General features: G+C 45.3%; 2 protein-coding genes across 7 annotated transcripts in view; one reads left to right on the top strand and one right to left on the bottom strand.

The window, feature by feature from the left end:
- NME7 (NME/NM23 family member 7) overlaps positions 1–2,523 on the top strand; it is a 269,129-nt gene extending 266,606 nt beyond the window's left edge. For all 6 annotated transcript variants that reach the window (XR_012032960.1, XR_012032963.1, XR_012032961.1 and 3 more), the window contains one exon: positions 1,810–2,523. Coding sequence is in view for 2 of the 6 variants with exons in the window: in XM_072830516.1 (XP_072686617.1) it covers positions 1,810–1,842 (33 nt within the window). In the remaining 4 variants the exon portion in view is untranslated. The remainder of the gene's footprint in view (positions 1–1,809) is intronic.
- ATP1B1 (ATPase Na+/K+ transporting subunit beta 1) lies at positions 1,909–25,980 on the bottom strand. The gene is made up of 6 exons (XM_072830519.1): positions 25,713–25,980; positions 21,145–21,273; positions 9,067–9,222; positions 7,152–7,336; positions 4,532–4,612; positions 1,909–3,355 (listed from the first exon to the last, which is right to left on the bottom strand). The coding sequence occupies exons 1-6, from the start codon at positions 25,807–25,809 to the stop codon at positions 3,092–3,094; spliced, it is 912 nt and encodes a 303-aa protein (XP_072686620.1). The 5' UTR covers positions 25,810–25,980; the 3' UTR covers positions 1,909–3,091.
- Between the last annotated feature and the right edge of the window lie 476 nt (positions 25,981–26,456).

The raw sequence follows: 26,456 nt of genomic DNA, 5'->3' as shown, positions 1-26,456 counted from the left end.
AGATTGGGGGGAAAAAATCAACAATTGGAGAATCCTTTTTCCTCTGTTCAGTGATTGTTCTAATGCTTTTGATTCCAAGTGGTACTCAGCCTGCCTTTGAAAAACTCATTCCTTTGTATTTAGTGTGAGGAATTAAGTCTTTGGACTCTTGGGAAAACCTCTCTGTAGGATGTGTTGAGAACATCACAGAGGCAGTGGATGGCACCGTCCCTATACCCAAAACCGTGTCATCTAAGAAGAAATGGAATAAACTGATAACACAGGGAGAGACAGAACTGACACACATATAGAAGCAAGAGTTCCAAACACATGCAGTATTTAATACTAGAAGGCAGCTGCGGAGGAGAAAAGACAGGTCTGTGTGTTATGTTTGCTCATGGATCTCTCCCCAGCTGTTAGAAGAGTGCTTGGCACCGATGAGGCAGTCAACAAACATCTGCGTCAAAGAGCACAAACTCCATTCCAGTCTCCCAGTGGTGGCATAACTGTACAGCGCACAGGTGGGGACTGGACTGGTGCAGCGTGGAAAGGTTACTGGGATGCAAGATTGGGAGGGAACCTTGACATGATAGGCAGGGAGCGTGCGTGCACACACACACACACACACACACACAGTGGCTCAGAATATTACCTAGGAGAGCAGAGGATTAAGGTTGAATAAGGTTGTGACCTTAGAACGCCTCAAAAGTGCAAACTACCTTCCAATCCTTATTTGTGTACTCCTTTCCCCAGCCCTAAGCCATCCCCCTGCTTCTCTATAAACATCACCTTTCAGACTGATAGCACATCTTGGAAAATGAGTTGTTTCAACAAGACAAACCATCTTCCGTTGTAGGAACTTCTATTTCTAGACATTCTAGAGAAACCCAGCATTCTTTAGGTATGTTACTGGTTCAATAGGTGTTGCTATATTTCCTCACATGTTAATGAGGACACCTGAAACCTTTGCAGCTAAGCTGTAGTACTTTTTTTTTCCCTTTGCTGTTTTTTTAAATGTAACTGTTGCCCCACGGGTATTCATTTGCTGTCACACAATTTACTGGTCTAGAAATAGCAAAGTCTGTGGTCATATTTTTCAAGAATGAACAAGACAAGCAGATCTGCAGGATTATAAATGTGAGGCAGTAAGGTGGGATATAAACTGCTACTGCTCTGTCTGAATTAGCTCTGCTGTCACATACGTGACCCTGGGCCTCTGGGTCCATGTCTCCGTGAGCGGGGAGGCATTACCAGGGATGAATCCCAGTCTCACAGCAAAGGATCTCTTGGGACAGCCTGCAGGCCAGAAGGCCCTGCTCAAGGTTTGTGACTGGCTTCCATTTCCAGAAATATGAAGCCAGGATTGTAGTTTGGGTATTTCCCACTAAGTTATGTGATACTAAATTTTCGGCTTGGTTATACCTGGAGAATGTTTTTCAGAAAGCTCATTTTTTGTCTTACTTCCCACGAAGGCTGATTTTTAAATACAGCTAAATACGCAGAACCTTCCTGTATGAACCTCAAACCTAACCTCACTTTTTAACTGAACTAAAGACTTTTTTTTAAACAGACAAACCTAGTGAAGCACTAGCAGGAACCAAAAATTAATGTTTTCTGAACTAAGAGACGTCACCACCACAAAATACTTTTAACCTTCAACTCTGAACTAAAACCTCATTGAGCCTCTGCCTCCAATGAGCCTAGCTGTGGTCTCATTGGGAGAGGTATGTCTCATGTCTAGAGTCCAGTCTCAGCTACTGGCCTCTGTTGGGTAGAAAAGACTGAATTTCCATGTGAACTAATGAACTCAATTCTTGTGTTTGTTTTCAGGTTCAGTATTTCTTCAAGATCTTGGATAACTAGCAGTACAGAAAGCAAAGAAGTCACAAGCTGCGGCATTCAGACGAGAGTGAATCACGCACATGAGGATGTGTTCATTCTTTTATTGTCCATTGTTTTAACCTGACTGAATACAAGATCAACAAGAGCACTGTACTCCTGGCAATTATTATATATGTTAGAACATGGATTTTGCACTGTAGACAACATTTAACACCAGTCTATGGGGTACTGCATTGCTTTTTATAAAGTCCAAAATAAAGATTTATTTTCAAACAAGTGACTTTGGTTTATTTCATACATTACACTTTTTCTTGCAGAAAAAAATAAAATTGTACAACTGCATAAATATAAAATTCTTCCACCATGAAAATGGTTAAAACATTCATAAAGACACAGCACCAGCATGTGATGCCTCCAGAGAAAGGAAAAAAGGAAAGTAAAAGAAAATGTACAAAGCAAATGAATTAGGCCTGTCACCAGCCCAAGTGACAGGCGATCCAGATCTCATACACAGCTTCAGAACGTACCAGAGGACAAGGGAAGAGATGTCAAGACGGCATTCAATACAAAGCACAACACAACCCATCACCTTTTTGTGTTTTTCTGTAGTGTCACTTAAAATTTAAAGGGCAGTTCCCCCATGACAGCCCACCCCCACCCCACAGCCCCAGGAAAAAAAAAAAAAAAAAAAAAGAAAGTAAAGACCTAACACCACAGGAAAAGACTATGGAGTGTGTTAAAAACGCTCATTGATGGGCCATTATTCTTGAAAGAGCCAAACCAAAAAAAAAAAAAAAAAAAGTACCATGCCAGTTTTATTCCCATTGAATATTTACACCTTGGACAGCAAACCTTGCTCACATAAAGTAGAAAACAGATACGATAAAACATGGCTTGAAAAATGACCAGAGTTGTGCACCTATAGTACTGTACACTAAATCAAATACACAAGGCAGCAATACTTAGGGGCCAGAAACACTGCTTACTACGGGTCAGTTATGGAATCATAATTTACAGTAAAAATGGGCACGTCCCAAGGCTCAATTTTTATTTTCTTTTGTCATTTACAGTAGAATAAATATTTTGTTGCTATTGCTACACTTTAAATTTACATTCTAACCTATTAAATGCAGAAAGCTAGTGTAAAGCATATAGATTAAGTGTAGGTCCCATACGTATGACAGTTTATTCAAGACTAGTAGGTTTTTGTTTTTTGTATCTTTTTTTTAACTTTTTTTAAATGGCTAGTGGGAAAGATTTGTGCTTGTGATCAGCTCTTAACTTCAATTTTTACATCAAAGCGTCCCTGAAAACGGTCTTTCTCACTGTAACCAATGTTCTCCCCGTAAGCCTTACACTCGATGCGAATTTCAGTGTCCATGGTGAGGTTGGTGAACTGCACGGCGAGCAGGGGCTGCAGATACTTGGGCTGGAGCAACTTGCCGTAGTAGGGGTAATATTGCAGAGGAAAGCCCGGGTAGCCGCCCAGGCCAAAATACTCCACGTTCCCAACTCTATCCTTGTCTTCGTCTCGCTAAAAATCAGAGGGAAAAGGAGATTTTTTAACAGCTCACAGCCTGAGTCACCCTTCATAGCCTCAAACAAGGACCTCAAGCCCACAGAGCGGTCTGGAACCTGCTGCTGCAGGGAGGCCAGCCAACCCCCGACTTGCTCAGAGTCCCCACAGAAGCTGCTGGAGGACCTCGCTGTAGTGTCTGACACAAGAGCAAAGGGTACACCCTCGGTCGTCATCCCCAGCAGTCACAAGCAGTGGTCAGAAAAGGAGGCTACTCAGGTCAGCTGGATGGCTCAGTGGTTGAGCATCTGCTTTTGGCTCAGGTCATGATCCCAGGGTCCTGGGATTGAGCCCTGCATCAGGCTCCCCACAGGGAACCTGCTTCTTCTTCCACATATATCTATCTGTGCCTCTCTCTGTGTGTCTCTCATAAATAAACATTTAAAAAAAAAAAAAAAAAGAGAGAGAGACTGTTCTCATTATACAAATAAAGGAACCACAGCAAAGGCCAACCAAGTATTCCTCCAAAGCCAACACCTAGAAAGGGACCTGCCACTGAAAGTCAGAAATCCACTGGTGGTGGCCCAGGGGGTGATACTGTGACAGTCTTCCCAAAGGTCTATTTGCCTCTCATTTTCTTGCATCCATTTCCTGGTGCCTGCATAAAATAGTACTGTTTAGAGATTACCTTTCTTTATTTTGCCCTCTCTGTGAATAATCCATTAGGAATCATTTTTAGATCTAAAGGGAAAATGTACTATTACCTTATCTTTCACCATTTCTTATTTTTTTATTTTCACTTTTTAAAGAAAAGCCAAAAACAGTTTTTAACGTGAAATTGTAAAAAAAAAAAAAAAAAAAGCTGGCCTTCAATGTTTTAGCACACTGTGTGGGCTAGAGTTCACCTCTCATCTTATAAACCAATATTCCTGCTAATTAAATTCAAATAATTCAGTTTCTTGTTCTGGTGGAGAAACTGACATATGGTTTTAGCCTTGTTACAGCTTTCTCTTAAGATGTTCAAACCCTGTACAAGCTACAGCTCAATGGAGACTACTGCCTGGAAGCCACGTTTTTTTCCCATATCAAAGTTTTTACCTCTAACTGAAAACAACCACACCCGTACCTGCTTCCCCCCCCACCCCCCTTCTCCGGCTGTCTTCCCCACCCCCTCAGTAAGAAGCATCTCCTTACCTTGCCAGTGCACTGAACCGGCAGGACGTAAGGACTGTATTTCATCACTGGGTAAGCCTCCAGGGACTCATTCTTGGGAGGCTAAAAATAAGAGCCCACAGTGGTCAGTAAGTTTGTAAATAATTTTCTAAATTGCTGGAAAATGAAGCTAGTTTTATAGCACAAATAAGTGCACATAGGTCACAGAAAATCAACTGAAGTAACAAAACACTAGAGGAAAACTGAATGAATGGCTCGCCTAACCAATCCACGCCATGACTCTGGTGAAACAGAAATAAATGCCAAGTTCTGTGAGGCTACATGTAAATGGTGATATAGCCCAACACTTCAGGGAACTTATAGTGGTGACCCCTTTATAATAAGCTTCCCTCTAGGACACTGAAAAATAAAAGCAGACCCAGTATTTATAGTCCTCATCTAATATTCTAGTAATTAGATGGAAAAGCTAGTTCGACATTGCTGTTTTACAAAACCTGGGCTTTCCTCCATGAATAAATAATGCCATCCTTTTCCCTCAAGCAGGACTTCTTTAAAGTAGGCTTTATCCCCCCTCTGGATGTCCAGTAGAGGCTCTCCCAGGTAAGGATCATTTCCAATTCTGCTAAGGAAGTCCAATATGTAAAACAGGTAAAGGTAACAAGTGCCCTAAATGAAAGGGTGAGTCCACTGAAGGGACCCAGAGTACACTCTGAAAATTACTGTTGTGGTGAAATATCTAGAGCGTTCCGTCCTGCAGCCCTGGCTCAAATCCTCCCCAGAAGAGGATTTGATCCTCTTTCCCCCGGAAGGACAGCTACTCACTTGCTTACTCAGATCAGCAAAGCATGTTAGGCTTGACATGAGCTGTAACTCACACAGAGTCTAATCGAAGTCAGATCAAATTTCTCGGTACTGGTAAAGAACTAATATTTTTGATGCTGTTTTAGAATACAAGAAAATGATCATCTAGATCTGACTCTCTTGGAACTTTCTGCCAGCAACAGATTTATCTCCATAAAGATACAGAGAGAAAATGCCTATCGATAAAGAAGTTGCCAGAATCTATCTTCAGAGGGTGAAGAAACAGACACATCGATGAGATGCTAGAGTAGCACAACCTCTGACAAAAATCATTCACAGAACACAACTAGGGGGCGGAATTGAGGGTAAAGTAATGAATTAGACAGTGACACCGGATAACCAAGTGGAGACGAAAGACAAAAGAGGAAAAAGAAAAGAAAGAGTAGATGAACTCATCGCTCAGCAGGCACCTCTACAGCCGTGGGAAGAGATGGGAATCCCAACAGGCTGTACGGACCACCGGGGGCTGGGGTACGAATATCAATCAATATCTGTGAAGAGGTATCATCAAAAGTGAGGGATTCAGAGAGCAGAGGTTAGGACTCCTCTTCCTTCGGACCACCCACACCAATCCCCTTCATGGCTAAACAGCTGATTTATCTAGGTGGAGAGCTCCCTACAGTATGAGTATCAACTCTAAGTGTGACATGGTGGTTCTCACCATCTCTCTTCCCTTAAATCCTAACTTCTGAGGAAAAAAGATTAAAATCCTACAAAGAGAGAGGTACGTTGTGGGGGCGGAGGGGGGCCGTCACGATGTCGGCCAGCGAGGCCACCAGCCAGCCTGCACATCCATCCACTTCTGCGTCGGGTGGCAGCAAAGGAGTTCTGATGTATCCCCTTCAGTTAAGTTAGAACTTTTCATCCCTACATCGATTTTCTGTTTTACATAGACTCCTGGGTAACAAGCATTCTGGAAACAAATTTATAGCGTCAGCAGAAAATTAATGATGAACAAGAGCCAGATTCCAAAAGTGAGTTAAGTTTGTTCATATAACCCAGCTGACTGTGCAGTCAATTCCTATCGGGATTGGAAACTCCACTCGTAACGGCTATGTCTGCAAGGGCGACCCAGGGAGCCGTGCTGCAGAAGCCTTACTTCAGGGAAAACGACAGCCCTATATCCCACCACCTGGAGGAGAAAATGGAATAGCCAGTTTTATGAAAGCAGGGGTAACACCAATGCACAATTCCTCTCGTCTCAGTAGACAGCGAGCGACGGCAATCTGCCATCGTTCAGTGACCTCGAGCGATGTTTACCCACACTCTTGGCTGTAATGCTACCTCAAGCCAACCCCACGGTTATCAGAGTTCAACCTAAATGGTGCTCAGCTTCTCGCTATGCAATGAAGCTGTCATACAGTACAAAACAAATACCTGTTTTTTCAGATTACTGGATAATTTTTGAAAAATACTCGTACTCCAAGAGTACCAAAACCACAATGACATTGTACATGCAGTTTTTAAACTGAAAAAAATGTCTTTTTCTATTTTTATTTCCAGAGTTTATGTTATAGAATGATGTTATAGAAGTGGTAAGAACAGAGCCGCCGGATTTACTCCAGAATGTGGCTCTGCCCCCAGAACTTCTCTAACTTTAGAAAAAGAGATAAATGACCTAACTTCCAGGATCTCGAGGTGGATACAGAAGTTTTCGATGTCGAGGTTGCCACTGAGTATAATTTAAAACTTCTTCACATGCTCTCCTCACACTGATTAGCTACTTTCCCCCAAATGAGAATGGCCTTTTTTGATCCTAGGATTTAAAACCTTGACTTGCCTTAGGTTTGAAGCCCAGAACTCGGTTGAGCTTTATTAGGACACACGGTTTGCCGTCTCTGTAGCCATAAGTCTCATCGTTGATTCCGGAGCAATTGCCCAACCACTCAAGCTTGAACCTGCAGACTTTCCGCTCTCCTCGTTCATTGTTAAATTCTCCTCGTTCTTTGATTTCGCTGGGCATATCTGAAAATGCAGACACCATTTTCACATTGTACCAGCGATTCCCTGAGCACCACCGGGACAGGAGGGGGACCCGTCCCTCGTCCTTGTGCCCCATGCTAAGCCAGTGCTGATCTGCACTTAGTGCACAGTCTGAATTAAGCAAACATTTCCAGCAAACCATCTTTGGTCCCCTTACTGACATTAAAAAGGTATTTTACCCAAAGCAGGAGCTGGTCTATGATCCCACACCGGGGCTTCATCATACTTGATGATCGACACATGATGTTTTAGTCTGTGGCAATATTTCTCTTCCCTTAAATAATGGATGACTCAGCTATTTAGGAGGCTGAGAGGAAACCTGATCGCCTGTCATGAGCAGCCTCATTGACACAGGTCACAGCTGAGCTCATTAGCAAGGACATTACAATTAGAACACAAATTAAAAGATTCGTCAATAATTTTCAGAACAATAATTTTTGGTAACAATTGCCTGACCATTGCTAGGCCACTGTCTCTGCCACTAATTAGCATGCTCAACAGTAAAGACAGAGTTACTTTCTTCCTTTTCAGACACTGTTCAAGGTTTAAAAATTGTTTGAATTTTTGCCTTTTCAAGCTATGACTTCTTATAAGCATTTGTTCAACTGAAAAAAAATTGTATTGTAGTATTTTTGATTCATACCTCCTAACAAAGCCAGAGAAAGATTAATACAAAGCACCCTGCAGGAGATTGAGGCAAATACCATAATTTATACATATTTCTAAGGTCACAAAATAACTATTTTCCCTTCAAATGGTAAAGGGCCTCCATTCAGTCCATCTCCAGGGAAGTGATTCACCCTAATGATCTTCCATACAGGCCTTTTTAATCACTGCAAAGATGAAAACCTCACTGACATCCTAATGAGAGACATCTAGTGATAATGTTTCTTTCAAATTACTCTTTTCAGAATGACTTGAAATGGCAATTCACCCTATATTATGATCAAGCAAACTGCCACATGAAGAGCTAATATTGGTTACTGCTTGAACAGAGTCCAAGGGACTGGTAGGAACTCAGAGATCTTATTTAAGTAGATCTACAAACATGGCTGGACAGCTCAGTCCCCGCAAGGAGGAAGCAAGGTAGCAAGGAGGAAGATGTGTGCCCCCGTCAGTGGCTCAATGAATCCAAGAGCCACCCTTCCTTCACCATTCCTGATCCAAATGCTGAGCTGCCAGAGACATATTTACTATCCATTTCCACCAGTGTCTAGAAGGTTTCCATTTTGATCAGAGATCACCCTTTATCCATATCAGTATAGTTAGAGCTAATAATGCCAAAGAGCCATCCTAATGCAAGAAAAGGCCTTCTACCCTCTTCCATGGGGAGAATGGGGCACGGGCGTGGGGGTTGGCAGAAATCTGGAAATATAAACAGCTGTGCTTCTCAAAAATCAGTGGATGTAAGAGAACCATAACTATAGGTATGGTCTTTGAGTGTGAATGGTGAAAAAGCAAAGGTGTCTAGGGATGACTGAGAGTAAGACACTTTTCAAATGCAGATACTCATAATACTTGAGGCTACTTTGTTTCTTCCACATCCTAGCCTAAATCATAAAGTCTTTTTGCTTTAAAAAAATAAAACAGTCCTCTCAAAATGGCCAGACTTCAATTAATTATTACAATAGCATTTTTCAATCATTAAATAACAGATAGGAATGGGAAATAAGAATTAACCAGCCACGAACACTCAAAATGAGTCTACTTACTGCCACAATCTTCAAAAATCATTTCATCCTTCTGGGCTGAATCTTTGTACTTCTCCAGGAACCTGACTATGTTGCGCACATATTCCTCATAGCTCTTGGGATCGTTAGGGCGAAAGGAAATTTCAGTCTTTTGGATCTGAGGAATCTGTGTTAATCCTAAACCGGATAGAAAGAAAAACACAGAAAATCATTAGTGGGAGGGTAGTCAACCAAGATCATTCAAAGCAGGCTCTCCCGGTACAAACACGCTTCACTAACCCCACCTACTAAAAAGAATGGGTTAAACTCCTGTCTCTCTTGTGAGATCACTTCCCTGGCATTTAGATCAAGCACCTAAGTCAATGATGCTGTCTTACTATCATATATCATTTTATTTGCCCAGCAACACTTCACCATAGGCATTATCTCCATTTTATGAATGAAAACAGTTCTTGCACAGAAAGGTTAAGTGCTTGGCCCAAGGTCACAGAGGAAGTAGTGGAACCAGAATTTCAACCTATGTATGCCTCACTCCAAAGCCTGTTATCTTTCCACTACTTCCACAGCCTCATATTAAAAAAACAAACACACATGCATAGCTAGCGAGCATTTCATGTAGGTGGCTTTCCTTTCTCTAGCTATGTGTAAGCCTCTGGGCACAGAGGCCTTTTATACTCCTTTTTGTAATGAAATGATGACCATTCTAAACTCTACAACACTCAAGATGATTCAACAGAGATACTTTTTTGGATCTTTAACCCAAACTGGATGAATTGGGATTTATGTAGTTAACCATTCCTGCCTTCCATTCCAAAAGCAAGTCAGGTGCCAGCCAGTATAAAATTCAAAGTATGACCAGCCTGGATTTTCACTGTTTAACCAACATTTTAGATTCTTTAAATTTTCAAAAGCCTCTGCCATCACAAGATTTCGACAGATACTTGACCACCACATGGTACTATATAGGGGTGATGGGTGGAGACTAGATCAACTGCTTTCTAGTCCTGGATTGCCAGGTAAGATGCAAGTTGCCTGTTAAATTTAAATTTCAGATAAACCATGAATCAGGTTTTTATAGGGTAAGTCCTGTGTAATATTTAGGACATACCCCATAAAAATTGATTCATGGTTTACCTGATGATCAAATTTATTTGGTGTCCCGTGTTTTACTTGCTAAATCTAACAATCCTATTCTAGTCCCCACTCCAGACCTTCTTTGCATTGGGCACAGGTGGCTCATCTCCACGGCCCCTCAGAACACCCCCTCCCCTTCACCTCCACCAAGGGGCGAGTTAAACCTGCAGCCACATGGGCTCCAACCTAGACCTACAAAAGCAGAACTTCTATTGATGGGACTTGGGAATCTCAAAACTAATAGGCTCAAAGGGATCCCTTTTAAGCACTCTTGGTTTGAAAACCACTGCTCTGGGGAGTCAGAAGCTGAGAGTGGCAACAGTGATGCAGATACAATGACGACCAGGACATAATTAGAGTGATGACAAGAGAACAAGTGACTATTTGGTGGCAGCAGCTGTGAGGCTGGAGGACAGACTTCAGTAGGGGCTGCCCAATGGCAGTTATTTTTTCTAGTGACCAAGGATGGCTTGGAGTTTCAAAAGTGGCTAAATAATGAGGGAGGCCCAGTTTAGGCAGCTTCATGGGCAAGTTCTTCCATGCCTGCAGTTCCCTAGAAGAAGGGAAAAAATAGGGAGGAAGACAAGGAACGTGACAGTCTAGAAGCAGACAGAGGGGCTTCCCTAGACAAATGACTTTACAAGTGATATGAAGAATGACCTCAGTAAGGATCATGTGGGACTTAAGGAATCCAAGGGAAAAAAGTTGTCAATGATGATGGAGAGGAATCAAAGAAAGGGGAAGTAATGGGATTTGCTCTTATAAAAATCATCAGTTAAAAATAAATAAGGGTTACTCTAATTAAAAATGTTTTTTAATTTGTTCACAAACCCTAGAAAACTGTTTGTACAACTAAAGCCATTTAAGTATACCCTCAACAATCTTTTTCTACATAAGTCAAAAAATTGGCATTGTGATCATTTACAGCACAGAGACAATAAAATAAAAATGACAGCTACCTGCCAAAAGAAAATAAAACAAAGGTGAGTAGAAGTTTCCATTTGGGATTTCATGCTTGAGAAAGTACGGAGAATGGGACTGCCCACTGAAATGAGAGAAGGCCAGAGGGAGGAACATTCCTGGTTTGACTTACAAACTAGACGTTTAAGTCAAGGTAACCCACCTGGACCTGCGGAAGCGCAGAGGCAGGCCCAGGGCCAGAGCTTTAAGAGAAGTTAGCAGGATGGGGGGGGGGGGGGCGGGGGGTTTCTTTGGATAACCCTGGAGCCAGCAGAGAACGGAGCCTGATGGGCATTCACACCCCGGGGCCCACCGGGAGAGCCTGCACACGGCAACCAGAGAAGTCAGAAGCAAATGCCTTCAAAATCTGTCATGCAGGTTTGTTGACACCTCTCAGGTACTTCATGCAACGGGAGCAGGAGAAGAAACAAACAAACTTGTAACATCTCCCTGTGCAGGGCAAAGGGCGTTTCCAGGCTATGGGCAGAGAAGGCAGGAGACAGATGGGGGGGTGGGGGGGTGGAGAGAAGGGTGCCGAGGAGGAGGAGATCCACTGTCAGAGAGTGAGGAGTGCTCTCGCCTCACCTTCCCCTGTTGGGGAAGAAGCTGCCCTAGGGGACATCAGCAGGGTAAGTGACAAGCACACCAGCCACAGTCCCTCCTCAGAGCAAGTGACATGGCAAAAAACCAAATACTAACAAAGTGTCAGTAAGCCCAAGTGAGATTTGGAGAGTCTCACCCAGTGAGTTTAAAAGAAGAAGGTGACCCTAGAAGGTCACGTTAAGAGTAAACATGGTAGGACCTCAATCTCAAGGTGAGTGGCAGGCATCAGCGGTCCTGGTCACACCTTTTCCAGGCCCCTTCTGAAATCTCTTCCCCAGGGGCAAGGCAAGGACCAAGGTCCTATCTCCTTGAACTGGGTAACATACTTCTCAGACTCGTCCAGAGGAAAAAGGACAGCAGGGAGAGGAGGTGGCATGATGAAGAGTGTTCTTCACTCCCTTGAGCTACCGAGTCCAAGTTCTCCACTATTAAAGGAGACCAGGTGACGCGGGGAAGACCTCATCAGCAACCCTGACACGGTGCGCTGAGCTCTTACTAGGAGAAGGGCACTGCTAGTGAGTGCATCTTTCAGAAGCCTGAGAACTATGGCCAAAACTAGGTTCACGGCCACCCAGAGACAACCTCCAGGGACTCCCATTAGCAAGAACCCCTGTGGTTAAGAATCTAACTTATAGAAATAGTAGACATTCCTATCACACACACAATGGTACCACTGGCCCAGGAAAGTTGTACACAATTGGTTTCACATCTCTCTAGACAGGGCAAAGAAGAAATAATGAAAACCAAGTAATGGAATCACACTAATTTCCACGCAGGAGCCCAAATCCTTCAGTAAGTATGGCTCACAATCTAAGGGCCATGGAATCTGTGTGCTACCATATGGGAGAAAGGAGCTTGAAGATGCCTGAAAATTGTGAGGTGTTCTTCCCAGAGAAGCATCAGAAACTGTAGGACTGAGAAACCAAGAGGTAAAATAGACAGTTAAGCACAAGGTCTTAGAATCCTATGACGTGCCGAGCTGGATTAGACTTTGAGCCAAAGTCACTGCCCTGTCCTTTCCATTTGAAGTGACACAGAGCCTTGGGAAAGGGAGCCCAGATAGGTCAGCCATGGTTTACTGTCTGAAGTTTCCCTCTGGAGTCTCTGAAGGATCTTAAAGGTGTAACTACCAGAAGCCTTAGTGACCAACCTTCAAGATACCCAACTTCTGATCTAAAGATTGCTTCCAGAGAAGCAGCATCCATGGTTTGGGTTTCGGTCATGTTTCAGAATCAGCTCCTCTCTAAGACCTCACCTGTGGAGGAGGTGCATATATACATACAGACCCAGGAGCCACCCACCGTCAAGACTGGGCAGACTCCTTCATGCACATGTCTGCTCTCCTTTCCCGGGTCTGAGGTCACACACCACCCCCCACCAGCCCTGCCCCTGATTTTCTTCATCCAGAGCCTTCTGGTCTGAGAAGTTATCTTCCTGGAAACTCTCAGAGATCAAACCCCTTGCCTGTTTTGTTCTGGATCATCTCAATTAGGAGAGTTCTCTGATGAGATCTTCTCCAAACCATTAGGCAAATTCCTCTCTTCAAAAGTAATTTCTCTAAAGCAATTAGATACACACAAAAGGAAAATGAAAGACCCTTGACCTGGTGTCTAAATCATTTACTTTACATTAGCAGACTAATGGGAAAAGACAGAAAGGAATGGGATCAGATTTGGCAACATTATTATTCTGCGTCCGCACGGGTTCCGCAACTAGGACACTCTCCAGGGCTATACACACCCCACCTTGCTGCCTGGCATCCTCATTAGCTGTGTTCACACTAGGCTGGATACTTTCGGCTGGTCCCTCTCTACATTGCCCACTCCTTGGAGCCATTAGTCATAACTTCAGACAAGGATGAGCTTTGTTTCCAGCGGTAACTCCCAGAGGCCAAAGATAGCAGAAGGCCCAATCACTGGCTTGTGGTCTCAAATTATATTCCAGGAAACAGAACCTTTTGCCTGGCCAGTGTTCTGAACTTGAACTGACATTCACCATGCTGAGTCCTGTACAGCTTTGCCTTGAGAGGGCCATTTGCTTAAATTACATTTCACTCATTATTTCATGAAGTCACCTAAATGGATTGAAAGAGTAACTTGGATATACGAAATTTTAGTATTTAGTTTTTTAATGAATACGTCATCTTTACATAGGATTTGGAGTTAAACAGAAACAAAAAACACCTCCTTGCAGTTGTTTTTTATACTTGCATTTGCCTTTCCTTGGTCTCCCATCTCCTGAGAAACAAATGAGGAAAACACTGAGTTTTTGGCTTTAGTATGTGTTCATAGCTGGAGGGGGAGCTAGCAAGAGGAAGGGAAGGAAAAAAAAGAAAGGCTGATTTTCACTTAGTAGGTTTATAATTGGAAACAAGGGTGTAACTCCTCAATCTACTTGTGAGTTTGAAGTATTTAAACCAGAAGGTGGCCACTGTAACCTTGTAACAGTTACTCCAGTGAATCCCAAAGCACAGCTGCCCCAACGGTCATTTAATACACCCTCTACGTCACCAGACCAAATACTCTAAATAGGTATCATTTTCCATAGAGACCTCCAGGAGGGGACCCACGATGACTACTGAGGGCACAAGGCAAAGAAACACAAATGGAGCCATGCACACAGTACAGACATACCATGGATCTCCTGTACCATCCATGTTGAAAGGTAATTTCCAATTTAAAAAAATTGGGGGCATGATTTTATATACTCATACACATCTATGTTACACAGATACACATTTCCCCCCCCTTCAAGTGCCACTAAGATATTTAACGGGTTTTCCCCCCCTTCAAGTGCCACTAAGATATTTAACGGGGTTTTTGTTTTTAATTATTTTACCTCTCCAAGATTAGTATCTATTTATCTAACAAAATATAGGGAGGGCACAGGAAAAAAGGTGCCTCTGTGCTTTCTGGAAAATAGCAGTTGGCCTCACCTTCTGCTGGAGGCTCAGCTTTTGACTGTGACCTGGGATCAGTGAAATCACAACACCACCCTCCAGATACCATAGAATGTGCTCCCTTTGAAGGATCTTTGAAAGATGCATTGCTGGATTTTCTCTACAGCCTATATGGATGTTCAACAATCCTTGGTATAGTAGGGAAATCTTTTCTCCTGTCTGTGCTAAATGCCACATTTTGGTTGAAGGCCTTGCTCCATTTTTGGAATTATGCTTCATCATCAGACTTTGATCTAGAGTTCTATATTCATTTTCAGGTGAACAGAGACAGCATTATTCGGTTCAGAGGATCTATGTTGGAAGCACAAGTAATTTCATAGGGTCCTATCTTTGATACTTTGTATGGCTCATAATTGTGCTTGTTCCTGATAAAAGATACCACTTTTATAATGGGGAAAAAATATAAACAACAACAAAAACATAAACACATAGTCAAACCCTACTCTTTTACATTAATTAAGCTTTTCTGTTCAAGGTCAAATTGAGGAACAAACATATATAACAGATCTGACTTGTCTAGACATAAACCATAATGTTTGCTAAGTGACTGATATAACCTGAATGAAATAAGACACCATATCATATATATTTGATAATATCTATTCATACACATATGTGGGAAAATATATACTTTTCTGATTGGAAGCCACTAGATAATAGACATACATCCCTATTCTCCATCTGCCCAACTTCCCTCTCAGATGGGCCCTCTGGCCATGAGATTGCTAGAAAATTGCAGCTACAGGCATCTGGCAGCCCAGCCCCATCCTATGTCACCACAGCAAATGGAGGCCATGAGCCTGATACTCTTTCCACTAGATCTTCCACAACAGAGCATGCACAGCAAAAAAGCTCGACGTCAAATTTCAGATTCAGCATTTTCTCCCCATTATCCCTTCATGGAATTTGTTACTGGGTCCTATTTGTCACAGGTCTCTGCTCTGCTCACTTACCTAAAATGAGCACCCAGAGTAAGACTCATTTTTCTGTGACTCCAAGAACATTTTTAAGTTAATCATTAGGCTTCTTGTGTACCCAAGAGCTAACTTATTAGTTTGATCTTGGTCTTTACAAATGAAGAAATAGCAACATGGGTTGGTGAGCTGTTAGAGCCAAACAGTGAGTCTGGGGCACTCTGAAAAACAAGAACCCATGGAGCTTGCCACCCTAAACCCTTCACCAAACTACAAGTCAGTAGCTTCTGGAAATCCCAACAGCCACCAATGCTAGCTCATGGAGAGCCACAAAATCTAGGAATAAGTTGGCAGGATCATCTGAGGATGGGAAGAGAGAAGGAGGGAGAATGTGAGAGGCAGCCTGGCCTGGGGAGTGCTGAGTATTTACCATGTCAGCTCACACAGTACAAATTAATGGAATCTAATGGAAACAGCAAAGAAAAAAAGAAACCATCCTATGTCACTCTGAAGTAACAATTCCTCCAAAATAGAAGGAGGCCAAATGTTTCCAAGTCTCCCTTTGAAATTTAAGTGAGACTGTGTGGTAGTTTGGGAAAATAAGCAACTAAGACTGATGTAATGATTTCTCAAGAATTTTGCTTAATTACACTGAGATTTTAACTATAAGGCATTGTGCCCTAATGCAAGACAAGATATTTCCCTTTTACAGTCAAGATGAAATTGAAACTGCTACTGGTGCTGGTCTACGCCCACCCTAACCTCCCTCCTTGAATCTGGTTACCATGGCACCAAGAATATGAATCCCTTTTTTTTTTTTTTTAAGATTTATTTATTTATTTTATAGAAAGTGAGTGAGCAGGGGAAGGGCAGGGCAGAGAGAGAGGGAGAGAGACAATTTCAAGTAGACTCCCCGCTGAGCATGGAGCCCAACTGGGGATTCAACGAAATGACCCTGACATCATGATCTGAGCTGAGACCCACAGTCAGACGCTCAACTGACTGAGGCACCCAGGCACCCCAAGAGCATGAACCTTTTAATAGGAATTCTTCTAGCACTGTGCCATCTTTACTGCAAAACAAAACTAAAAGCAATCCAAAACCTAAAGAGGAAGAACTAGAGCACACGTTCATGCCTCCTCACCAGGATGAAGGGGGATGAAGGGGGATGAGAAGCTCCACTGGCTGCACTGACTGACAGTGACCTTCGTGTCATTCCACTGTGGCTCAGGGAGTGGGGGCCAGGGGGGTGCAGCCTGGGAGAGGGCACTCCCCCACAACAGCACTGGGCAGGCAACAAGGGGTGCGGGCTCCCGCTGGGGACTGGGGCTGGGGAGCGTGGGCACATGTGCCCCCAGTCCTCTCCCAGTGAGGCAGTGTCCTTCTCCATATCCAACGGTGGACAGGATGAGGACAGATGCTGCCAGCTACCGCTGGGGACTTCCTGAAGAAGATCTCCCAGGGAGAAAGGGGTGGCAGGGCTAAGCCAGCCAGTGTGGGTATTTTAAAGGAAGGGACTATAGGACAGACACAGCGTCACTTATATTTAGTTCAAAAAATCTTGGGGTGCCTGGGTAGCTCAGTCAGTTAAATGTCTGTGTTTGCTCAGGTCGTGATCTGGAGTCCTGGGATCGAGCCCCACGTCACGCTCCCAGCTTAGCAGGGAGTCTGCTTCTCCCTCCCCACTCCTTCCCCCACTCACGTGTGCACGTGGGCGTGCGTGCACACACACACACACACACACTCTCTCTCTCCTCTCTCAAATAAATCTTAAAAAAAAAATCTTAAATCGTGTTTCCTAATCCAATGTCTCCCACTTTCTGTGATAAAGCCAAGATGCTATTCACTCCGTGAAAAATGTTAAGTGTACAAAGCATCCCTGTTCCATCATCCACAGCTCACAGTCTAGAGATACTGAACTCAGTACAGGAAAAGAAACGGCTAATACCAGTAGGAAGAACCAAAGTGGCTGCTAATAGCTACCCTTTGTTTAATGCTGTTAGGTTTGCCACTATCAGGTACTATTCACTTTACACACGTCTATTATCTCATTAAATCCTCACAGGGGAATATTCCCGTTTTACAGATGAGAGGATGGTGGCAGAGTGAGGTTAAGTAATGCATGGAATGGTGAAGACTGTGTCCAACTGCACAGTTCCTGCTTTTCATTCTCAGGTCAACTTCACAGTAGACACACATATAACGGCTTGTGAACTCGGGGCTGCTTTCATATTTATGTTAAGCAATCTCCAATGGCCTATCATCAACCACTCTTGACCCAGAAACATAACAATTGATGTTTCAACCTTATATGATAGCTGAAGTGCTGGCCCTGTGCCCTCTGGGCCGGAGGGGGGAGCGGGGAGAGGCTCTGTTCTACTGTCCCAGAGTAATTCGACTCCATTAAGAAGGACCACAGGCCCTGACAGCCACCATCACTCAGGCCCAGGAACTGCACTTATCCTTTTTTTGTTTTGTTTTTTCTTAAATTTCACTTCCATTCTGTAACCTAGTCCTTTCTCTGAGACTTTCATGTTCAGCCTATCAGCTTCTCCAATATTACAGGCAAACAGACCCAACTGTACTGTATAATTGCCACTGTTTAATTTGGGTACCTCTGCCCGTGTTATTAGGAGAGATTTGGGGCACCTGAGTGTCTCAGTCAGTTAAACGTCTGCCTTCAGGTCAGATCATGGTGCCAGGGTCCTGGGATCAAGCCCCAGGGAGTCTGCTTCTCCCTCTCCCTCTGCTCCCCTCTATGCTTATGCTCTCTCTCTAATAAATATATAAAATCAAGAAAGAAGAAAAGGAAAAGAAAAGAAAAGAAAAGAAAAGAAAAGAAAAGAAAAGAAAAGAAAAGAAAAGAAAAGAAAAAAGGAAAAGAAAAAGAAAAAGATATCTAGTTACAAGGTGTGCCTAGTGTGCAAAAGGCAAATACCAGCCAGGCCGGGTCTGTCATGCCTCAAATTCAGCTAACAACAGCTTTAATAAGTCTTTCAATCTTGAAATGATGTACCTCGCCTTTCACACTCAGTAGCTTCATTTGACTTAAATTTGCAAATTTCCCTCCTTCACTTTCACAAAAATGGAAACTTGGAGATACAAAGTTGAAGCCGAAGAATCACTGAGACATTCTTCCACGCTATGTTCAGTCTGCAGGCCGAAGGAACAGCCTACCCCAAACACAAATTCTTGAGCTCTGCTCTGACAGATACCCAGGAGGGCGCAGCGAGGGTCCCTCCGAGCACCCAGGGACAGTTCCAGGCTGCACTTCTTAGCAGCCAGTGCTCTGCTCACCTGCCCTCCCTGCTCCAAGGCCACCATCGTTATCCAATCAAAGTCACATTGTCCCTTGGGAGGACAAGAGCAGAGGGGGCTCTGCAAGGTGGTGGATAAGGGGCTGAGGGAAAAAAGATATCACAAAGACAAAGAACCCAGGCAGCAGGACGGGGACGAGGGAGAGCTGAGGAGGCACTTTTCCTGTGACTCAGGCCAAAGAACAGGAACGCATATTTCCACAATGAGCCACCAGCATTCCTCTGGAGAAGCGACGGTTTATCAGGTCAGTCCAACTGCTGAGGACACTAAATATAGGTACTGAGAATGTGTCTTTTAGGAAGGGGCTGGAGCGAAGGGGAGGGAGGCCGGGAGAGGGGGTGGGAAGGCTGAGCACCTCCACCAGATCTTCTGGGCAAGGTCACGGGTAAGCCCCCGCTTAAAAGGTGTGGCTCTGCAGTCTTCTTGGTTTTTTTTTAGCCTTTTCTCTTTGAAAATGAAATTGCCCTTTCTGCAAAGAACGCGAAGACAATTTTTACGTTTATTAAAGGCTGACTTCTCACTGTTTATACAGACAAGAAGCATTGTTTTAAATCTAGGAAATCAAATGCTTGACACTTTGGTCACCTTCGGCTTTGAGAATTATTTTAAAGCAGCATCATGGTTAAAGAACAGCTTTTCAGTGGCTAAAAAAAATAAATAAATAAGAGAAAAATAAAGACCTACACAAATGAACTACGACAACTAACATTAAGATACAAAGAGGACACCTTGTGTTTCACTGTCACAGAAGCCAGCGTACCTAAGATCCTAGGTCGCTCTCTGCACACCACAATTTCTGCTTCAACCTTTTCAGAGACCCACCTCTTTTGGGAAACACGTGCTGAAAACTGTGGATTATTAAGCAGGTTAAAGTTGTTTTATATACTTACATGTTTATTTTCCCACTTCCAAAAATCCTCTAGATCTAAACTTATCTGCCAATATCTAGGGTTTTCTTACAGTGGAGGACTGTCTTGACTTGAGGCTGGTGAACAATGTTTGCCACCTCCATGTTCTGGAGATTTTCTTCCGAGTCTTTCACACCGAGTGAGGAGGAGGACACAAGAAGTTTGAGACAAGCAGCCACACTTGATTGAGGCTGCTCGGTGCCATGATCAAAGCTGCTCAGTGCCATGAAGACTGTCTCAAGATTGTCACCTAAATACAGCTGTTACTAAACTGTCGCCAGGGAAAGTGGAGAGGGGACACGTCATCGCCACCCCCAGCGGCAGCCTCAAGGTCATTTATAATGTAAGAACCCGGAACTTATGCAAACTTTCCTGTCTCTAGGTCCTCTTGACAATGACTTTTAGAAGAGTCAGTGAGCACGATCAGGTCTGTGGTTGCCCCGCTGTCTTGTCCTTCCGTCAGCATCGGGTGTTTAGGGCACTGGGCTTTCCCTAGGGTTTAGTGACTGGGATGGACATGCACAGCTGTGCACGAGGCACAGGTCACTCAACAGTGATAGCCCCTGGATCACAACAGGGCACTTTTCTGGCATTTTTTTCCTTCCATACTGACCCTTCCCCATTAATCCAAGTTTTCAGAACTAAAGGAGATACTTAAACTGCAAAATGGGTCTAGAAAACTGATAAAGAAGACTCCTACTAAATAAGCAGGTACAAACATTGAGAAGTGAAGAGAGTATGCTGTTGTTCAAGGTCAAACTAAGTCAGGCGAAGTCAACAGCAGGTGGGAGAAGGCACTCCTTTCCCTTGAGTAATCGGCCATGTCAGAGCTTCTCATCAGCCCTAAAAATAACTTAATCTCTCAAAAAAGAGAGCTGAAGTGGTTTTTCACAGGATTTTTCTGAGTCACAGTCACTTTGAGAAAGTGAAAGATGTGCCTGAGCTGGAAAAGACTTGTAAGGACCCCACTAATCAACCCACTAGGCAGTGAGGTTGAGGCAGCCATGGCCTCATGGGGAGTCACACAGCTGGTAGGCTTGGGGGTTGGGGGGTATGGGAGGCCAGGGCTCTTCACCGTCACTGCAGAACTGTAATGTTAAGACATCTGCAACCCTCGGAGCTCTGTCTGCAATGTGGGCAGGAGATTTGGCTCTAACAGTAAGCAGTTTGCATTTTTTCCTATTAAACAACACTTGGTTTGATACTGCATTACAAACAATTTTCAGGAAAATTTTTTATTTTGGTGAAAAAGTGACACCCATTTTACCCCTGTTAGAACTGAACTTATTCATATTCAAGTTACCTGGTGGGGCCACACGGTCCTGGTATGTGGGCTTGAATTCGCTGATGGTGAGCAGCATCACTTGAATGGTCCCAATGAAGATCCCAGCCAAGCAGCCGTAAAATATCACGTAGAACAGAAGGATCTTAACTACAAGGAGCACAGACAGAAACAGAAGGCTGTGAGAGAGTCACATGCTCAGAAGGAAAGGCTGATCTCGGAGACAAAGGGACTTCCTCACTTGCTTCCCCTCCGACCTGTCTTCAGAGCTTCCTTCTCCAACATGCTCTCCAGAGCATGAACCACACTCCTATACAACAGAGTGAGAACAGAGACCACGGCCCTCCAGTATGGTGTGTGTGTGTGTCGAAGGTACGTAAGGATAAGAGGAACATTTGGCTAGAACTAAGATTATTTACAGGAAATAATTTTATTGCCTAAAATTTCGTGAAGATCACCAACAAAATCTAAGGCCATGTTTGTGTGCTTACGCAACGCATTTCCAATATGACAGTATACTCCCTTTGAGACAGACGTAAGGTTTCTTGCCTTGTTTATCCCCTGATATTTCAATACTACAATCCAAGCCCCAGTGCTCCTCCAAATGTTCGAATGCCCGCACGAATGCCTGCAAGTTTTTACACTGGGCCAGAGCAATAAATGCCGAGAAACCCCAGGAAGCTCTTCTGCTCCTTGCTGTCACCCTACCTCTGACATGTATTATGGACCAAGCACGCTGTGTTTTCCATCAGGGGCGCCAAACAAAGGAGCAAACAAACGGAAATCCTATAGTAAAAATGACAAGTGTATTTTTACTTCATCTTCTGACTGGACCTGGAATACTGATTGGCTTGAGGAGCTGCATTTTCTTTTTCCCACCACCAGAAGGGTAGCAGGATGCAGGTTGAGCTGGCTGCAAAAGCAAAAACCCCAAAAGCTAAACACCACGAAGCCCACGGACAGGAATGAGGCTATCAGTTACTGGTTTACGAGGATTATCTCCCTGATTAGCTGCATAGTAACAGGCTGTACTAGGCATCGGCTGGCGGCCCCGTGCCAGCCAACAACTCCCTGTGAACGCAAGAACAGGAGCAAGTGAACCGGAAGGTTAGCAAGTCTGAAACAGAGGATTGCCCGAAGGAGCCTTAGGTTACTTCTTTAAGAAGCTCCAAATCTCCTGCAGAAAATGCTGGGGTTCTGGGGGTGGGGGGGGAGTACAGAACAAAAAGATCATTGAAAGGAAGCAGATTGGTGCACAGTGAAGGGATGGAGGGACAGAGCGGGCGCACAGTGGCAGGAAGTAGCCCGGTTGCCTCTGGCAGGCAATTTAAAAGCCCAGCTTTCCAATCAGCAAATACCCGGTTCAGGGAAATCAGGGAAATCATGCTGTAGTGCTAGTAAAACCAGTCAGAGGCACGTAGGACCAAAATGCTTAATCATAATCCTTTTTCTCCCCTATCCAAAAAAGAAGGAAAAAGGCCAGGACACATGCCAAAGATAAGGAAACATGAAAGGCTGCAGAATCTTGAAGCACAGCTGCCCAGCTCAATCACTGCCTCCCAGCAGGACAAGGGTTAACTGCTGCATTCTGTATCCAAGTAGCAGTGGGCAAATGGTAAGGCTGTGACGTCAAGAGATCTGGAAAATTTTTCCAGCGAATGCTCCTAAGGGGTGCAAGAGTTGGTATCACACAGTCAGGAAGGAACTGTTGTAACCTCTTTTTTTGCGGTCCCCCCCCCACCTTGTCTTGGTGTTCTCAGCTTAACCACACTTGGCTCTTCCAACAATTGGAGCATTTTTATATTCATTCCTTGGACTCCAGATACCTAATTCTAACAACTTAAGAAGGTATGTAATTGAGGTGATAATTGAAAATACAAATAGAGCAATGGAAAAATCAGTCCTTTTGCAAGCACATTGATTACGCTGAAGAAGATACAGCCTTTCCCTTCTGCCTGACACCATACCCTAACAGAAGTAAGGGATTTTTCTCTTTTGCTTCAAGATGTTACTTAGCAAAATCTCCCCAGTTACAGCTGTGAGGTCAACTGGTTAAGAAGAGCATGAACATCTGGCAGGATCTATGCGGCAGACTCACCAACAGTTATTGGGGGCTGCTCAAAAAGAAGAGCTAGACAAACACTACATGCAGGGTGCACAGAGGGTAAATTTCAGAGGCATTTTTTTTATTTTTAACTCTTAGGCAATTTTTCTTCCTTTAAAAAAAAAATACAAATAATATAGAGGTTTTCCAGTAAGGGGGGGGGGGGGAAGAGTACCCTTCAAAGGGTCACAGGCAAAAGGAAAGACTGGCATCCTAGCCCAGCGGTAAACATAATAAAAACCTACCAATGCCTGTTTTAACTTAATATAAAGGTGGAAACACAGGTGATTTGCATGCTGCCATTTCTCCAGCAGGTGACAGGCAAGGCTCCTGCGTCCATCTTGGTGAAAATCTACCTATAAGCAAAACTGAGCCAAGGGCAACCTGCCCTCATCCCAAGGGCATCCATGTTGGGCCCAGTGCTGGAAAGGTAGCATTTCCTCCATAGGAGATAGCAATTGCGATCACTTCCTCTGCTAAGAGAGGGTCTGTCGATTCCTTATATTGCCAGAGAAGAGGAGACAAATTAGCTCAAAGCAAAAACTGAATTTTTAGACCAGCACCTGTACCTTGGAAAAGAGGAGCAAAGATGAGACAAGCACACCAATCCTGATGTCTGCATTCATAAATCAGGGTCCTGGCACCTTGCTGGATGTGGTATCAAGACACCAATATTAATTCACACGCACCCGCTTTCTCTCACATATGGAGGAGGTAGTGCTGCCCCCATTCAACGCCAGCTTAAGAAACAAGTCTTCCTATACTGCCTAACCTTCTAAAGCAAATATTATTCCGGAATTGGAATGAGGAAAGAAATCTATTTTATGAGGGGGGAAACACTAGAGGGCAAATTTCACAATATGTCTGGTTTCCAGGCAGCCCCTGGCCCATGGCAAGGCTGGGATCAGACCACCAGGGCTGGAGCCTCCAGTGTATCTGGAGAAGGGGGCCCATACTGCAGCGCACCCCCTCCCCCCAGGCCTCACTCAAGTTACCAGGAGTTGCTAAATCGCCCTGGCCAGGGGCTGTCCACCCTACACACACCCCGAGTTCTTCCAGGTTTTCCTTTCCACGTTGAGACAGAGAGCTATCTTAATGCATGAGAAACTATGGCAATAATTCCACTGAAGAACACGGTCTCCCCAGAATAAAATAAAATATAAAACACAAGCTAAAAGCCATCACTTTAAAGACTTACATTTAACATGGCTCAGGAATACCTATCCTTGCCTGTAATACCTTGGAAGGCGGTTTCACCTTGACTAACCTTGAAGTGTGATGCATTATTAACCCTTTAGTTTTCAATCAAGAGAGACCCACTACAGGCTGCATTTTTTTTTCTTTGCAAAAATCATATATTTTAGCTTCTTCCAATTCAAAATGTCAGCCAAGCACTATTTCCCTGACTCATTCTCCTGTGATGGCCACAGATCCTCCCAATCAGGAGCACTGACTGCATCAGCCCCTAGCCAGGACTCCCTCAATGGCGGCAACGGTGGTGCTAGTGGTATTGACGATGATGATGATGATGGTGATGGTGATGATGATGATGATATTGGAGAAGGAGGGGGCAGTGATGCAGGAGGGGGGAGTTCCCTTCTCTCCTTTCCGCAGTCACGACTCTTACAGATTTGCCTACAACTATGCCCTTCAAAATGACCTTTAAAAAAAATCTCACCCTTCCAGTGAAGGGAGGGGGAAAACAAGGTATCTAATTTTCAATGAGGGGGAAAAAAAAAATCCAGCCAGCCAAGCAACAGGCTGCCCCAAATCCTGTAAAGGTGAGCTGCATCTACCTTTATGCCGTTTATTTCTTAGCCTAACCCTTCACTGTAATCAACCCAAGCTACTGAGTCTGCAACTGTGTGTGTAGACATTGAAAAACACCCAGACTTTACCACGTTCCGGGGCCTCCTGGGCCACTTCTCGGTTGTAATGACTCCAAGGGGGGTCACTGGGGAAACTCTGGGCATAGCTAAGAAATACTGCAGTGTGGATGGGCTCTGCTCCCTCCTCCCACCTGCGCCTTTTGAGGTACATACTTAGACTAGGAAGGTCTAGTCTCGCGTGCAACCGATCCTATTATTTTGTGAGGTCCTCTCGCTGCCTCAAATCTCATTTTTTAGGACTGGGGCCATGACTACAGGGAGGAACAGATCTAGTCTCCCAGAGCCTGACCGTTCCCGGGAGGGAAGGGCTCCAGCCATGCTCGGACGGACTGCAAATTACCAACACGGGCGGGGGGGGGGGGGGGGGGACCTTGGCAATCTACAGGACCCCCTGCCCGGCGTGCTCTCGCGCCCATCCCGGGGGCTCCGCGTTCCGAAGCGGGGGACAAGCCCAGGCCGGGGCGACCCGAGCAGCGCCCGCTCCCGACCCCGCTCCGCCCTGGGCGGTCCGCAGAGCCTGCGCAGGGATGCGTCTCCCGGGACAGACGAGGCGCCGGGGGGCGGGGGGGGTGGAGAGCCGCGGCCCCCGTACTTACACCAACTGCCACCGGTCCTGCCCAAAAACTCCTTCTTCTCCGAGTTCCAGATGAATTTCTTCCAGCTGCCCTCCTCCTTGGCTTTTCCGCGGGCCATGGTGGCGGGTCAGCGGCTGCCGCGGGGGCTGAGGGTGGGTGAGTGCGGCGCGCGCCCTCGCGTCCTCCCCGGCTGCTGGTCGGCGGCCCGCGCCCCGCTCTCCGCAGGCTGCACCCGCCGCGGCCGCTGCGGCTCTCCGAGTGCCAGACGCGCGCCGGAGGGGCAGAGGCAGCAGCGCGGGGAGGGAGGGGAGGCGGCGGGGGCGGGGGCGGGGGCGGGGGGCGGAGGGCGGAGGGCGGGGCGGGGCCGCGCGGCGGGGCGGCTCCGAGCCCCGCACCTTTGGGAGGGCGCACGGCCGCTCGCGGGCTCTCTTCGGTCCGCCACGCGCTCCGCTTGCCCTTGGGGGCTCGGGGGCTCGGCGGAGCCGCAGCTGCCGCTCCGGCTGCCACTGGGGCCGCGGGCTCGGCCCCCGCCTCCCGTGACCTCTGCAAGACAGGCAGGGGGCAGGAGGAGAGAGTCACAGAGAAGGACGGACAAACGGACCGCGCACCAGCCCTCGCGCGCCCGCCGCGAGCCGAGAAATTGGCTGGGAGCGCGCGCCCTACCTTTACTATATACCGCGCCGGGGCGGCCCGGGGCCCCGCCCACCAGCCGCACGACTGGCCAATCGCGGGCGCGGGGGCGGGGCCTCAGGCCCGAAGGGGCGG

The sequence above is a fragment of the Canis lupus genome, chromosome 6, assembly GCF_048164855.1.
Source record: "Canis lupus baileyi chromosome 6, mCanLup2.hap1, whole genome shotgun sequence".
In the NCBI taxonomy this organism is placed as follows: domain Eukaryota; kingdom Metazoa; phylum Chordata; class Mammalia; order Carnivora; family Canidae; genus Canis; species Canis lupus.
The sequence above is the reverse complement of the archived record's forward strand: the minus strand, read 5'-3'. Positions and strand labels throughout refer to the sequence as shown.